Source organism: Eptatretus burgeri, chromosome 8, assembly GCF_056783735.1.
Source record: "Eptatretus burgeri isolate ZD-2024b chromosome 8, Ebu_testis_v1, whole genome shotgun sequence".
In the NCBI taxonomy this organism is placed as follows: domain Eukaryota; kingdom Metazoa; phylum Chordata; class Myxini; order Myxiniformes; family Myxinidae; genus Eptatretus; species Eptatretus burgeri.
In genome coordinates this window covers 100291948-100304749 of record NC_140968.1, presented here as the reverse complement: position 1 = coordinate 100304749, position 12802 = coordinate 100291948, and the positions used below count along the sequence as shown (strand labels likewise).

General features: G+C 41.1%; 1 protein-coding gene and 1 long non-coding RNA gene across 6 annotated transcripts in view; one reads left to right on the top strand and one right to left on the bottom strand.

The window, feature by feature from the left end:
- LOC147022395 (1-phosphatidylinositol 4,5-bisphosphate phosphodiesterase delta-4-like) overlaps positions 1 to 12802 on the top strand; it is a 68399-nt gene that overhangs the window by 43435 nt on the left and 12162 nt on the right. For all 3 annotated transcript variants that reach the window (XM_085893250.1, XM_085893249.1, XM_085893252.1), the window contains exons 9-12: positions 2498 to 2629; positions 4401 to 4569; positions 4870 to 4986; positions 10408 to 10586. In XM_085893250.1, the coding sequence (XP_085749376.1) occupies positions 2498 to 2629; positions 4401 to 4569; positions 4870 to 4986; positions 10408 to 10586 (597 nt within the window). The remainder of the gene's footprint in view (positions 1 to 2497; positions 2630 to 4400; positions 4570 to 4869; positions 4987 to 10407; positions 10587 to 12802) is intronic.
- LOC147022394 (uncharacterized) overlaps positions 2635 to 12802 on the bottom strand; it is a 77059-nt gene continuing 66891 nt past the window's right edge. The window contains exons 1-3 of one of the 3 annotated variants that reach the window (XR_015061224.1): positions 7563 to 10412; positions 3796 to 7515; positions 2635 to 3606 (exon numbers count right to left, since the gene is read on the bottom strand). This is a non-coding gene — a long non-coding RNA (uncharacterized LOC147022394). Of the gene's footprint in view, positions 3607 to 3795; positions 7516 to 7562; positions 10413 to 12802 lie in introns of those variants that run through there. The other 2 variants (XR_015061226.1, XR_015061225.1) reach the window with 2 other exon arrangements.

Sequence of the window (12802 nt, the reverse complement as noted above, 5' to 3'; positions counted from 1 at the left end):
TTTCACATTTTCAGCATAGTTATAAGACTCGTTATTTCTTTAAATTATCAGATTTGACAACAGATTTTGACACTTTAGTCCTGACAATATTCGATCCTCAAACTGAAATAAATATTTCGATGATATACTTTAATTAGTCTGTGAGAGTAGATCGTGGAAAATCGTATCGTATTGTGCATGAAAATCGCTCCAAGCTCCTAATTTCAAAACTATAGTACTTACAAAAGTGATGTACACAACGATTCGTAGCTATGATGAACAGGCATTTGATATGAGTGAGGAAAGTGAAAAAAAATGTATCGTTAAGAAAATGTTGCGGCCTGTTCCAAGTCAAGGCATGGTTGAGCAGGCCAAAAAAGATGCGGCTTCAGACCCCAGCGAGGTTACCAAGGAAATGCGGTAAGACCCCATAGGGAGTGGTGACCAAGGATCACCTGATGAAGGATATAATTAAATAAGGCCATTGATTATCTTCAAAAAGGATGTTTAATTAACCCAAACACCCAATTTTCACTGTTGCACTTCATTGGAGTTTTCTTGGTATGCATGCAAAGTTTCAGGCTGCTCGGTTTTATGGTTTTGGAATTATGGAGGAGACACACACTGGCTAGTATAGATAGTCGGATGAAACGCATGAAATTATTTTGCTTGTTAACAAAATCACTTCCTATAAGAGCGAGATCAAAGTCGGAAGTTCACCAACATGTACGAGCTTGTACTGAAGACTAAACCATACACAGCAATTGGTGAGTCGTCGTCTTCTTCAACAGTATAATGATAATGAGTTCCCTTATACAGGGTGTCCCAAAAGTCACCTCGGGATTTAGAAATTAACTAGCATTTCTGTTTTTTAATAATCTGTTTTTCTTTTCTTTTCAGAATTTAGATTAACGTTTGGAAATTACCCACGGAAAAATTCACAACTGAACAAAGAACCAAAATCGTGGAATTTTATTTTAAATTTCATCGATGAATTATTCTCACCTAAAGACACCGAATAATTTTGCGAAATTCATAAATTTCTTGGCCATCACGTTCTCCTGATTTGACGCCTCCCGATTATTTTCTTTGGGGTTACGTAAAGGAGCGTGAATACATCAATAAGCCCCATACAATTCAGCAGCTCAAGGACAACATCTGTGCAGAAATTTGAGAGCTGCAGCCAGAGTTATTAACCTCCGCCATCGAAGATCGGAGGTTACTGTTTTCACCCCTTTCTGTTTGTTTGTTTGTTTGTTTGTGAACAGTATTACGGAAAAAACTCCTCGACGGATTTCAACGAAACTTGGTAGGGGGATTAGGTATGGTCCAAGGATCATGCCATTAGATTTTGGATTTGGTCCAAAATCCAATATGGCCGCTATGGCGGCCATTTTGAAAAAATATTTGAATTTTTTTTTTTTTGCATTTCTACATGTTTTAAGTGATTTCCAACCCCCCCCCCCAAAAAAAATTGTTAGAGAAAAAATTTTTTTTGCAACTTTTTCAACAAAATTTCGATTTTTTTTTTGCATTTCTTCATGTTATAAGTGATTTCCAACAAAAAAAACATGCCAAAATTATAATTGCGGCTGATTTTGGAACTTCAGGTGGATATACCCACGTAAAATCAATTTCTGTCTCAAGGAATCTAGTTATGACGAATGAATTGAGTATGTAAAAGTTAAAAGTAAAAGGGAAAGTTGCAAACTATAACTCTGTGGGCACTGTTGACGTCAAATTGAATGAATCGGATATCAGGTTCACTTGAGTGACCAAGCAGTATTGGCGGCGGAGGTTTTGCACTCTACCGAGTGCTCCCCCTCAAGTTGTCTGCTGTGATGGAAAATGCTGTCGAAAGAGCCCGTCTCTGCAAAGCCGAAAATGGAGAACATCTAAGCTGCATCATTTTTCATAAATAAAGCAAATTTATCTCCATTTTGTAAATTTTCTTTTGGTATAAAAATAAATTATTTTGAAAAACAAATGTTGTTTAATTTCTAAATCCCAGTGTGACTTTTGGGACACCCTCTAAGGAACTTTTCATGCAGGAGCTCGACAATTTGCCCATCAAAGCCTGCGCTATCATTACCGACCTGTGGTTGTGCATTCGTGCTCTATCCTTTTAAATGCTGAGCGTCAAACGAGGAAGCAGCACGTACCATGTTTAAAGTCTTTGACATGAGTCATGACTCCATCAGCGTTCGAACCACCGACCCCCAGACTCGGAGTTGACGCTCCAACCATCACACCACCGAGGCTGGGTATACTGGTTTTGGCATTATTGAGTCACACATTTTTCCAATTTTAAAGCTCCTTTTAAACCAAGCTAAGCCGCTTCCACGTGAGATGTGGATCGTCGTCTTCACCAATCATACCAAAAAAGGATCTGCAGTGAAACCGCAATTGGTGATTGGTGGTCACTAAGTTGGTAGGTTTGTGCAGGAAAAAGGGTTTGGTGGACCTTAGTCAAAGGCTCAGGGGTATGTTGTCCATCGTGTTTTGTTCGTGCTTGCAGGAACTTAAAGGGAGGATTTTGCTCAAGGGAAAGAAACTCGGAGGTCTCGAGGACTTTACCGAAAGCGATGAAGGTGAAGTGTCAAATGAAGATGAAGCTGCTGACATGGAGGAGGTGAAGAAACAGGGCCAGGTATGAGCACTTTCAAGAATAGTTTAATACATCTGTTGCGAGTGACAAACTGGTGATCATGTACAGTACATATTATAAGGAGAAAAACAAATGGATTTGTTCATTGTCAATGAGTTACAATCGCAAAACGTGAAAGTGAAACTGAGAGCTATTTTGTTGTGAATAAATTAATAAATAGATTTAATATTTACAGATGTAGCAATTTTAATTTTCGTGTCAATTCGTTTGTTCCATGGGGCTGGCAGGATGGCCTGAGGGTACACACACTCGCCTTGAAGCCGTCTAGCCTGGGTTTGAATCTTGACCCGGCTGTAAACTGTCATCCCGGGGTTTTGCAAGCAGGGCGAATCAATGTGTGTGTCATCCCTCGGATAGACGTTAAACTTGGCGTCCCATCTGTCAGGCTTATTTGGTGGATGTTTGAGACCCCACGGTGTTCTTTGTGAAGAGAAGGTGATCTATCACCGGCACCGTGAACAAACTCAAAATTCCTGCCCTTACCACTGCTGGGGAACCAATAACAAACCACCCAATATACCTTTCCTCAGGAAGCTGCTTCGTGGTACCGATGCTCTGCACAGAGTATGGTACATCTGGAGAGATCGAGAGATAGAGATAGTTCCACATCTAAAATAACTAGAACGGCACTCAGTGGTACACATACCTACCCCAAGCTGAACAGTTTACGTTTTGTATCCCATTGATAGGCCGGATCTGCATCCGAACCTGAACCAAAATCTAATTGGCGTGTTCTTATCACCTACTCGACTCCAAGTTTTGTCATAACACGCCCATAACTTTTTGAGATATCGTGCTATGTATCAGTTTTCGCTATATCACTCAATGGTGAAGAATCATGAAAAAAAAGATTGGCTCCGGATTTGGATCTTCACCAAAATCGAATCCAGCCTGTCCAATCCAACCTTGTCTCACACCCAACCTGTCCACCAAATCTGTCCCCAACTTTTTGGAATATCCTGCACACAAATAGACAGACAGGGTGAAAACATAACCTTCATCCATCGCAGATAATGGAGGCAATCAGTAGGAAAACACAAAACAAAACACACTCACACACACACACACACACACACACACACACACACACACACACACACACACACACACACACACACACACACACACACACACACACACACACACACCTTCCAGGTTTGGGCATCGTCTGCATTTCTTTTCATACAAGGGTCTGTGGTCACGGAGAGGTAAAAAAAACAGAGCTGATGAATCGTGAGAAGCCAGGGCAAAGCAGCAGGCCAATGTTCTTGTGCACGAGACCTGTGTCCCCAAAAATGGATACCGTGAAACAATTTTCAAACCACTCTCGAAGCCGACCACAACTGTCAAGATGAATACTTAGTGATGCAAGACATTTCAGCTTTTAATTTTTAATTAATTTGCAATCATTTCTAAAAACATGTTTTCACTTTGTCCTCGTGGGTTATCTTGTAAAGATCGGTGACAATTTTTTTTTTCAATGTAATCCATTTTAAATTCGGGCTGTAACACAACAAAATGTAACAAAAGTTGAGGGTTGTGAATACTTTCTGAAGGCAATGTATGGTCCAAACTTCCTGTTTTTATTTGAAGTTTGGATATCAATGACAGAGTCACAAACTTTAGGTGGTATTTCTCATAAACAAGTGTCAGATTTATATTATTGTTTTTGGAAATACTATATTCACGTAAAATTTGAAATGTTCGCTTCACAGTGTCCCTTGATGGTCATGTCTCCTCAAACCTTCCCCAGTTAAATGAGAGCAAAAGCCAACAGAAACTGCACAAGGACTTGTCTGACTTGATCATTTACTGTAAGAGCGTGCACTTCAAAGGCTTCGAGCAAGCAGCGGAAAGGTCAAAGTGCTATGAGATGTCGTCCTTCGTTGAATCCAAGGCCCAAAAGCTGTGCAGTGAAAGTGGTGAGTTTGAACACCAAGGAAGGCCTACATTGTTTGGATTGTAACACACGGATTAGCCAAACGTTTGCGATCTTACTTGGTCGTCTTGCATCTTGCACATCCTCATTAGGTTTGTTCACATGGAATAATGTCCTTGATCAGTCAGGTGAGGCTGCTTCGTAAGATCACTAATAACTATAAATTAAGTGAACCACACAATGGCTGTTTGAGTACATCTTAACACATTGGTGAAAGCACCAGCACACAAGCTGCTCCTCCATCTTGTACCGAACCGTTCACCATTTATCTTCCTCCTTGTAGGTGAAGAATTTGTTCGTTACAATGCCCTCCAACTGAGTCGGATTTACCCCGCGGGCCTTCGCACCGACTCTTCAAACTACAACCCACAGAAGATGTGGAATGCCGGCTGCCAAATAGGTGAGCACTACGAGTAACCCCAACCGGCCAAGGACACCAAAGAAATGCCACTCTGTATCTTATTGGCCTTAATTGTAATAGGGGAGGTCAGGGTTTATAATCCACTATCTCAAGCCACATTGATGGCAGGTGTAACTCCCCTGTAATTTGTCTTAATTGTCGGTTCTGGCTCGGCTCAATGTTTCCTAACGTGTGTATTGTAAGGCAGTGATTGCAGTTTGAATTTCTGACCTTACTTTGGAGGGCAACGGCAAATGCTGTTGTGCGTTGCTTGCTGTGAGACAGCTTCATCAGCACTTGCTTCCACTGACGATCTCACCCCATAAGTATTAGGCCCTGCTAAAGATAAAACCAGGGAACCGTGCTGGTAGGTGTGCATGGCCCACAGAATATGTACATTAGCCCACTATGGTTTGAACAAACTTGTGAAAGCATGATGCAGAGATGGTTCCTACCAAGTTGCATCTAAATCAGGTGAATACTTTTTGAGAAGAAGTCAAAAGTGGCGATCCCGGAATAATGATGGCCTTGAAGTTGACCTATTTCATATGCAATTTTTTGATGGGATTTGCAGGGCATCATGAGGCCCTGGTCTTCAGAAGTTCTACAAAGTTTGGGAAAAATAGCACTAGTAGTGTTAGCATCACAGATGATGAAGGTTGTGGTCAAGTTTCATCGAAATCATGTGTGTAGTTTCAAGAAAGATAACACCTATTTTGTGGGGTCAAACCTGGACTCACTTTGATCCCCCTTAAACCCACTTAGACCCTCTTTTTTATGCTGTGAACAAACTTTAGTCCATATCGGATGATGACGGTTGTGGTCGAGTTTCATCGAAATTGTGTGTGTGGTTTTAGAAAAGAAAGCAAATACCTATTTTGGGGGGGGGGGGGGGTGATCAAAGCCCCATTGACCCCCTGAGACGCTGGTTTTTATTTTTATGCAATGAACAAACATTAGTCCATCACGGATGATGAAGGTTGTGGTCAAGTTTCATTAACCTCCGCCATCGAAGATCGGAGGTTACTGTTTTCACCCCTTTCTGTTTGTTGGATTCGCTATATATGAGATATCCCTTATTGTCGGGTTTTCCGGCTGTCTGTCTGTGTGTGTGTCTGCAACACGAGGCTCCACAGCACCAACCAGCAAACCGATTTCGATGAAACTTTGCCAACAGGTGCCATATGGTCTGCGAATGTGCGCGTTTGAATTTCGTTGCCTTGCAACCAACCATTGCTGTGCAGCGGCCGAAAAACCGCGTACAGTATTTTCAATACTTGTCCTTCAGTTTTGAATGTAGAGAAACGAGACTTCGGAATTAAACACTTCGAGATATTTAGAAAATTTTACTCGAGCCGATTTTTGATTGAGGTTTTATTTTTCAAATGGTAGTCCTTCAAAAATCGGGTGTCTATTTGCCGTCATTTAAGGTGTGTATACAGTGTTTGTAAGGAACTACACCGTCGTTCCACCTTCGATCTCTCGCGATCCAAACGTTAATTACCAAAGTGAAAAGGATCCAAAATAAATGGAATCACCGGCATTTCTGTCTTTGTGGATTTCTAATAATATGTTTATTTATTTACCGAAAACGATTCCACGACACACACACCACCTTCAATTATTTATTTATTTACTGAAAACAATTCCACGATCCACACACCACCTCCAATTATTTATTTATTTACCGAAAACGATTCCACGATCCACACACCACCTCCAATTATTTATTTATTAACCGAAAACGATTCCACGACACACACACCACCTTCAATTATTTATTTATTTACTGAAAACAATTCCACGATCCACGCACCACCTTCAATTATTTATTTATTGACTGAAAACAATTCCACGATCCACACACCACCTTCAATTATTTATTTATTGACTGAAAACAATTCCACGATCCACGCACCACCTTCAATTATTTATTTATTGACTGAAAACAATTCCACGATCCACACACCACCTTCAATTATTTATTTATTTACTGAAAACGATTCCACGATCCACACACCACCTTCAATTATTTATTTATTTACTGAAAACGATTCCACGACCCACACACCACCTCCAATTATTTATTTATTTACCGAAAACGATTCCACGACACACACACCACCTCCAATTATTTATTTATTTACTGAAAACGATTCCACGATCCACACACCACCTTCAATTATTTATTTATTTACTGAAAACCATTCCACGACCCACACACCACCTCCAATTATTTATTTATTTACCGAAAACGATTCCACGATCCACAAACCACCTCCAATTATTTATTTATTAACCGAAAACGATTCCACGACCCACACACCACCTTCAATTATTTATTTATTTACTGAAAACAATTCCACGACCCACAAACCACCTTCAATTATTTATTTATTTACCGTAAGCGATTCCACGACCCACACACAACCTCCAATTATTTATTTATTTACCGAAAACGATTCCAGGACCCACACACCACCTTCAATTATTTATTTACTGAAAACGATTCCACGATCCACACACCACCTTCAATTATTTATTTACTGAAAACGATTCCACGATCCACACACCACCTCCAATTATTTATTTATTGACTGAAAACGATTCCACGACCCACACACCACTTTCAATTATTTATTTATTTACCGAAAACGATTCCACGATCCACACACCACCTCCAATTATTTATTTCTTTACCGAAAACGATTCCACAACCCACACACCACCTCCAATTATTTATTATTTAAAGTGGGAGTGGCTTATGAAAAATATTGTGTGGCTCAGGAGGTGTGGTCAAACAAGAGCATTGAGAGAAGTTGATCGGCTTTTCCGTGTGTGCGTGTGTGCGTGTGTGTGTGTGTGTGTGTGTGTGTGTGTGTGTGTGTGTGTGTGTGTGTGTCTGTGTCTGTGTCTGTGTCTGTGTCTGCAACGCGAGGCTCCACAGCACAAACCAGCAAACTGATTATTTTTCAAATAGTAGTCCTTCAAAAATAGGGTGTCTAGTTACCGTCATTTTTTTATGAGGAGTGCCAGTTGGCAAAATACCCAAGAGGAAAAATCTTGCCAGGCAGATGAACAATTGTATGTGAACCAATACGTGTTGGCAATGAATCTTCGTCAGTGGATCGGTCAGAATGAAAAGCATCGTATCCAGCGCTTCGATCCTAGCGAATCCCTCGTCGCCTACCGGCTTGATTGTTTGTTTGTTTGTGAACAGTATTACGGAAAAACTCCTTGACGGATTTCGATGAAACTTGGTGGGGGTGGGGGGGGTTAAGTCTGGTCCAAGGATCATGCCATTAGATTTTGGACTTGGTCCAAAATCCAATATGGCTGCTATGGTGGCCATTTTGAAAAAATATTTGAATTTTTTTTTTTTTGCATTTCTACATGTTTTAAGTGATTTCCAACCCCCCCCCCCACCCACCAAAAAATTGTTAGAGAAAAAAAAAATTTTTTGCAACTTTTTTTTCAACAAAATTTCGATTTTTTTTTTTTTTTGCATTTCTACATGTTATAAGTGATTTCCAAAAAAAACATGCCAAAATCATAATTGTGGCTGATTTTGGAACTTCAGGTGGATATACCCACGTAAAATCAATTTCTGTCTCAAGGAATCTAGTTATGACGAATGAATTGAGTATGTAAAAGTTAAAAGTAAAAGGGAAAGTTGCAAACTATAACTCTGTGGGCACTGTTGACGTCAAATTGAATGAAGAGGATATCAGGTTTACTTGAGTGACCTAGCAGTATTGGCGGCGGAGGTTTTGCACTCTACCGAATGCTCCCCCTCTAGTTGAAATTGTGTGTGTAGTTTCAGAGAAGAAGTTCTGAGTGTTTACAGACTGACTGACGGACGGACACGACTTGATGCTAATACCTCCCCGAACTATGTTCCAGGTGAGTAAATGGGTCATTCTGCATGAAAAGGTAGTTGTGAACAAGATTTGCCCAATCAATGTTAGTGCAGACAATGAGAAGCAAGTAAGCTTCAAAACGCACTTGGTAAGAGCAACCACAGAGAAGAGTGAAGGTGTTATAAAGGCTTTCATGAAGAAACAAAGAAACCTCTAATCGTCCTCCATCCAACTTCTCGATCTTTTATACCCCCGTTCATCCACCCAAACCCACCTCCTTCAAATTCCCTGCTTTACTTCCTGAAAGTCCCTGTAATATCCATCTTGTATACCCCATGTTCCCCACCCCATCCCTCTCCCTTCCACAGATCTCCTAATGTCTCCGTTCCCCACTGTTTTGTCCTTCCCTCTCCCACCCTTTTGTCTCATGCCCCCCTTGATGTGCATTTTGTGTTGCCTCTCATACGAGCCTCGACAAGGTTTTTCAAAAAAAACCTTGAGATTCTCAGGAATTGGATATGTTACAGGTATAAATCTGAGCTGGTAGGATGGTGTAGATGTATGCATACTCACCTCTGAGCTGTTGAATCTGGGTTTGAATCTCGACCCAACTATGGACTGTGAAGTTCATGTGGCGCGCAACGACGGCGTAAAATAAAATTAAAACGGGAAGAGGAGTTGAAGGTGGAACAGGAGTTGACCATCATGGCCAGGCTGATGTAGCTAAAAAGTCATGTGACCACATGCGTATAATCAGATGTAGCGCTATCTACAAGCACCTCAATAACAGGGGGTTGGTTCCTCCTTCCTTTTCCACACAGGTTTCAACATTTATAACACAATCGCAACAAAGAGAAAGAAACCAAACTGATGCTTATTCTTGGTACCAGCTGACTCCAGCTTACAAGCTATCTGTGCAGACTCACAACTTCTCAACGCCTTGCTGGCTTCTCAGTGCGAGTTCGCTCAGTTACCTTGTCAGTCATTCAGAGCTTAAACTTGCTCGTACTTCCTGTTTTACTTTCAAAAAAACAAACATTAGATATCATGTAAGGCTGGAAATGTGATGACATTGTTAGCTCATAAAACTCAGACTAGCCACGGAGACCCACAGTACCATGCGTTACAATGATATCGACCGAATAGAAGACTTTGATAAAGGCCATGTCATACAGTGATGCTTTACAGTTTATAATGGCCCCTTCTTCAAAATTCATCTTTCATTCCTGTACAATAGGTTTTGTGGTTGGGAAGGCTCTGGGGGAAGGGGGAGGTTACATTTTCAGGTTTTGACCCAGCGTGCCCCTTTGAGAATCTCTGATTGGGAGAATTAGCAATGACATGCTATTATATAATTAATATCTTTAATCAACAGTTCATTGCATTTGAGGTATATTTATGGACTGTGGCTCATTAAAGATTGTGCCCCTCTGTGCGATACGAGATACGAATGTAGAAATCTCTGTACCCCAACAGAAAAGTCAGAAACCTGCAAGAAAAAAAACTTTATGGAGTCGGTTCCTTTGCCGTATGCTTTAACTGGGTCTTTCATTCCTCCCAGTCGCCCTCAATTTTCAGACTCCAGGCTGCGAGATGGATCTGAATGGAGGGAGGTTTCGACAGAACGGTGGTTGTGGTTACGTTCTTAAACCAGCCTACATGCACAGCAAGGAGTCGAACTTTAATCCGGAGGATCCTCATTCCAGTGAAGGCTTTGATCCCACGAAGCTTACCATTAAGGTAGGAAAATCGTTCTTTTTGACCTTTACCACTTCCTGGAACATCAAAAGGAACCCACTCAAAGGTCAGAGATTTAATATTTATTTATTTATTGACTCTGGGTTTGCTTACTCTCAATGCTTCTCACAGGAACGGTATAAGTTGCATTAAGCTGGATGTTAATCTTTATCCAATGAATTTTGCATTCACAACATGAGACACGACCAACATGTGATTTACATTGTGGATTTGTTTTATTGTCCGAGCTAATCGGAAGGTTCACACACACACACACACATTGATACTTGAATGACGGTAGCAAAGGTGGAGGGAGATGTATGTATGGGGTTTCCATCATTACATCACATTGGAGTTTTTTTTACAGCGAGATCCATCACGGCACCAGCTGTGCTAAAAGGCCGAAAGCCGTGACCCAACCCCAGTCTGAATCGGGAGTCTACTTTGCTGAACTCGAACTTGGGACTTCAATTTTGCCATCGCTTTGGAATCAAAGCCGGTCACGGTTCATTTCCCAAATACCATTGGGCTGCTGCGATGATGTGTTTGCTCTTTGATTTGATTTATAATGGTCTATTCTAGAAACATCCCTCAAAGAGTCACAGGTCTTCAATCAGAAAAGGTGTATTTTATGAAATGCAAACTCATGTGTACAGTATGAATGCCATGATTAGAAAAGACCACTCGGTCTCAGTGGCAGATTCATCTTCAGATCACATATCTTGCAAGAAGAGCTGCAGTCAGGCTTTTTCATCTCCTTATTGGCCTCTTCCCATCAGTTTATCAATCAACATGGCACAAAGTCATCCTGGTACTTATAGGCACCTGTGTTCAAGGTGTTCACCTTCAAGAATCCCACCCATCCCCAAATAAGCATTTTGAAAAGGAACGAGAATCCTCGTCATTGATCTGGCAAACAATCAGAAATAACCTCAAGATGGAAGAGAACACCATGGGTGGTTGTTCCATGGAACATACACGACTCTTTCATCAAATGTCACCTTCATGATGTGACGCACTTTGGGAGTGATTGCGATGACTAGGCAAGCAACAAACAGTGCAGGCCACTGAGCTTTGTACACAAGCCTTTCATCAGTGTGATTAATGCAAAGCATCGCATAACATCTCACGGGGGATTAAAAACAAAAATACAAGCTGGAAGGTTATGGTGTTGGTGATGTCATGTCTCGGAGTCGATGACATAAGTCATTGAACCAATAATAATGAACGAGAACCAGTAAGGATAATGGGCAGCACTATGTTTGTCCAATCAGTGGACCTTTCGACGTGGCATTCTTTGTGACTGTTGCCCAACTGGTTGTGATGCAGGTGCCTATAAGTACCAGGATAACTTTGTGCCATGTTGATTGATAAACTGATGGGAAGAGGCCAATAAGGAGATGAAAATGCCTGACTGCAGCTCTTCTTGCAAGATATGTGATTGGAAGATGAATCTGCCACCGAGACCAAAGGGTCTTTTCCAATCATGGCATTCATACTGTACGTGAGTTTGCATTTCATAAAATACATCTTTTTTTGATTGACGACCTGTGATTCTTTGAGGGATGTTTCCAGAATAAACCATTATAAATAAAATCAAATGGCAGACACGTCATCGCAGCAGCCCAATGGTATTTGGGAAACAAACCGTGACCGGATTTGATTCCAAAGCGATGGCAAAATTGAAGTCCCAAGTCCGAGTTCAGCAAAGTAGACCCCCGATTCAGACTGGGGTTGAGTCACGGCCTTCGGCCTTTGAGCACAGCTGTTCCGTGATGGATCTCGACGTGAAAAACCCATGCATACGTCTTATTATCATCCATCTCTACGTATGTCTCTGAAAGCCGATTTATCGTTCCTCATTGGAACTTCTTAGTTTGGGATAGGATGCCACAGAATATAGCGATGAGAGTCCCCTGTTTTATAGTCTGTTGCTAATATTTACGATTATGCTTTCTCGATGCATCGGTGGGGCAATTCTCACAACAAGAAAAGGATGTCCCATTATTTTTTTGCAACTTGGTAGCTGTCCAAACTTTTCCATGAGTCTTAGAAATGAACCGGTATATAAAAAAAAAGGAGCATTGCCAGACTTTTACAAAACGACAAAACAATGGAAAGAAAACCAAAACAGAGCTAACTTCATTCGACAGAGCGAAACTGCCTCATGCTCTGAGGGCAGAGCTCCACCTAGATTCAGGCAAAATGGCCGTGCCGAG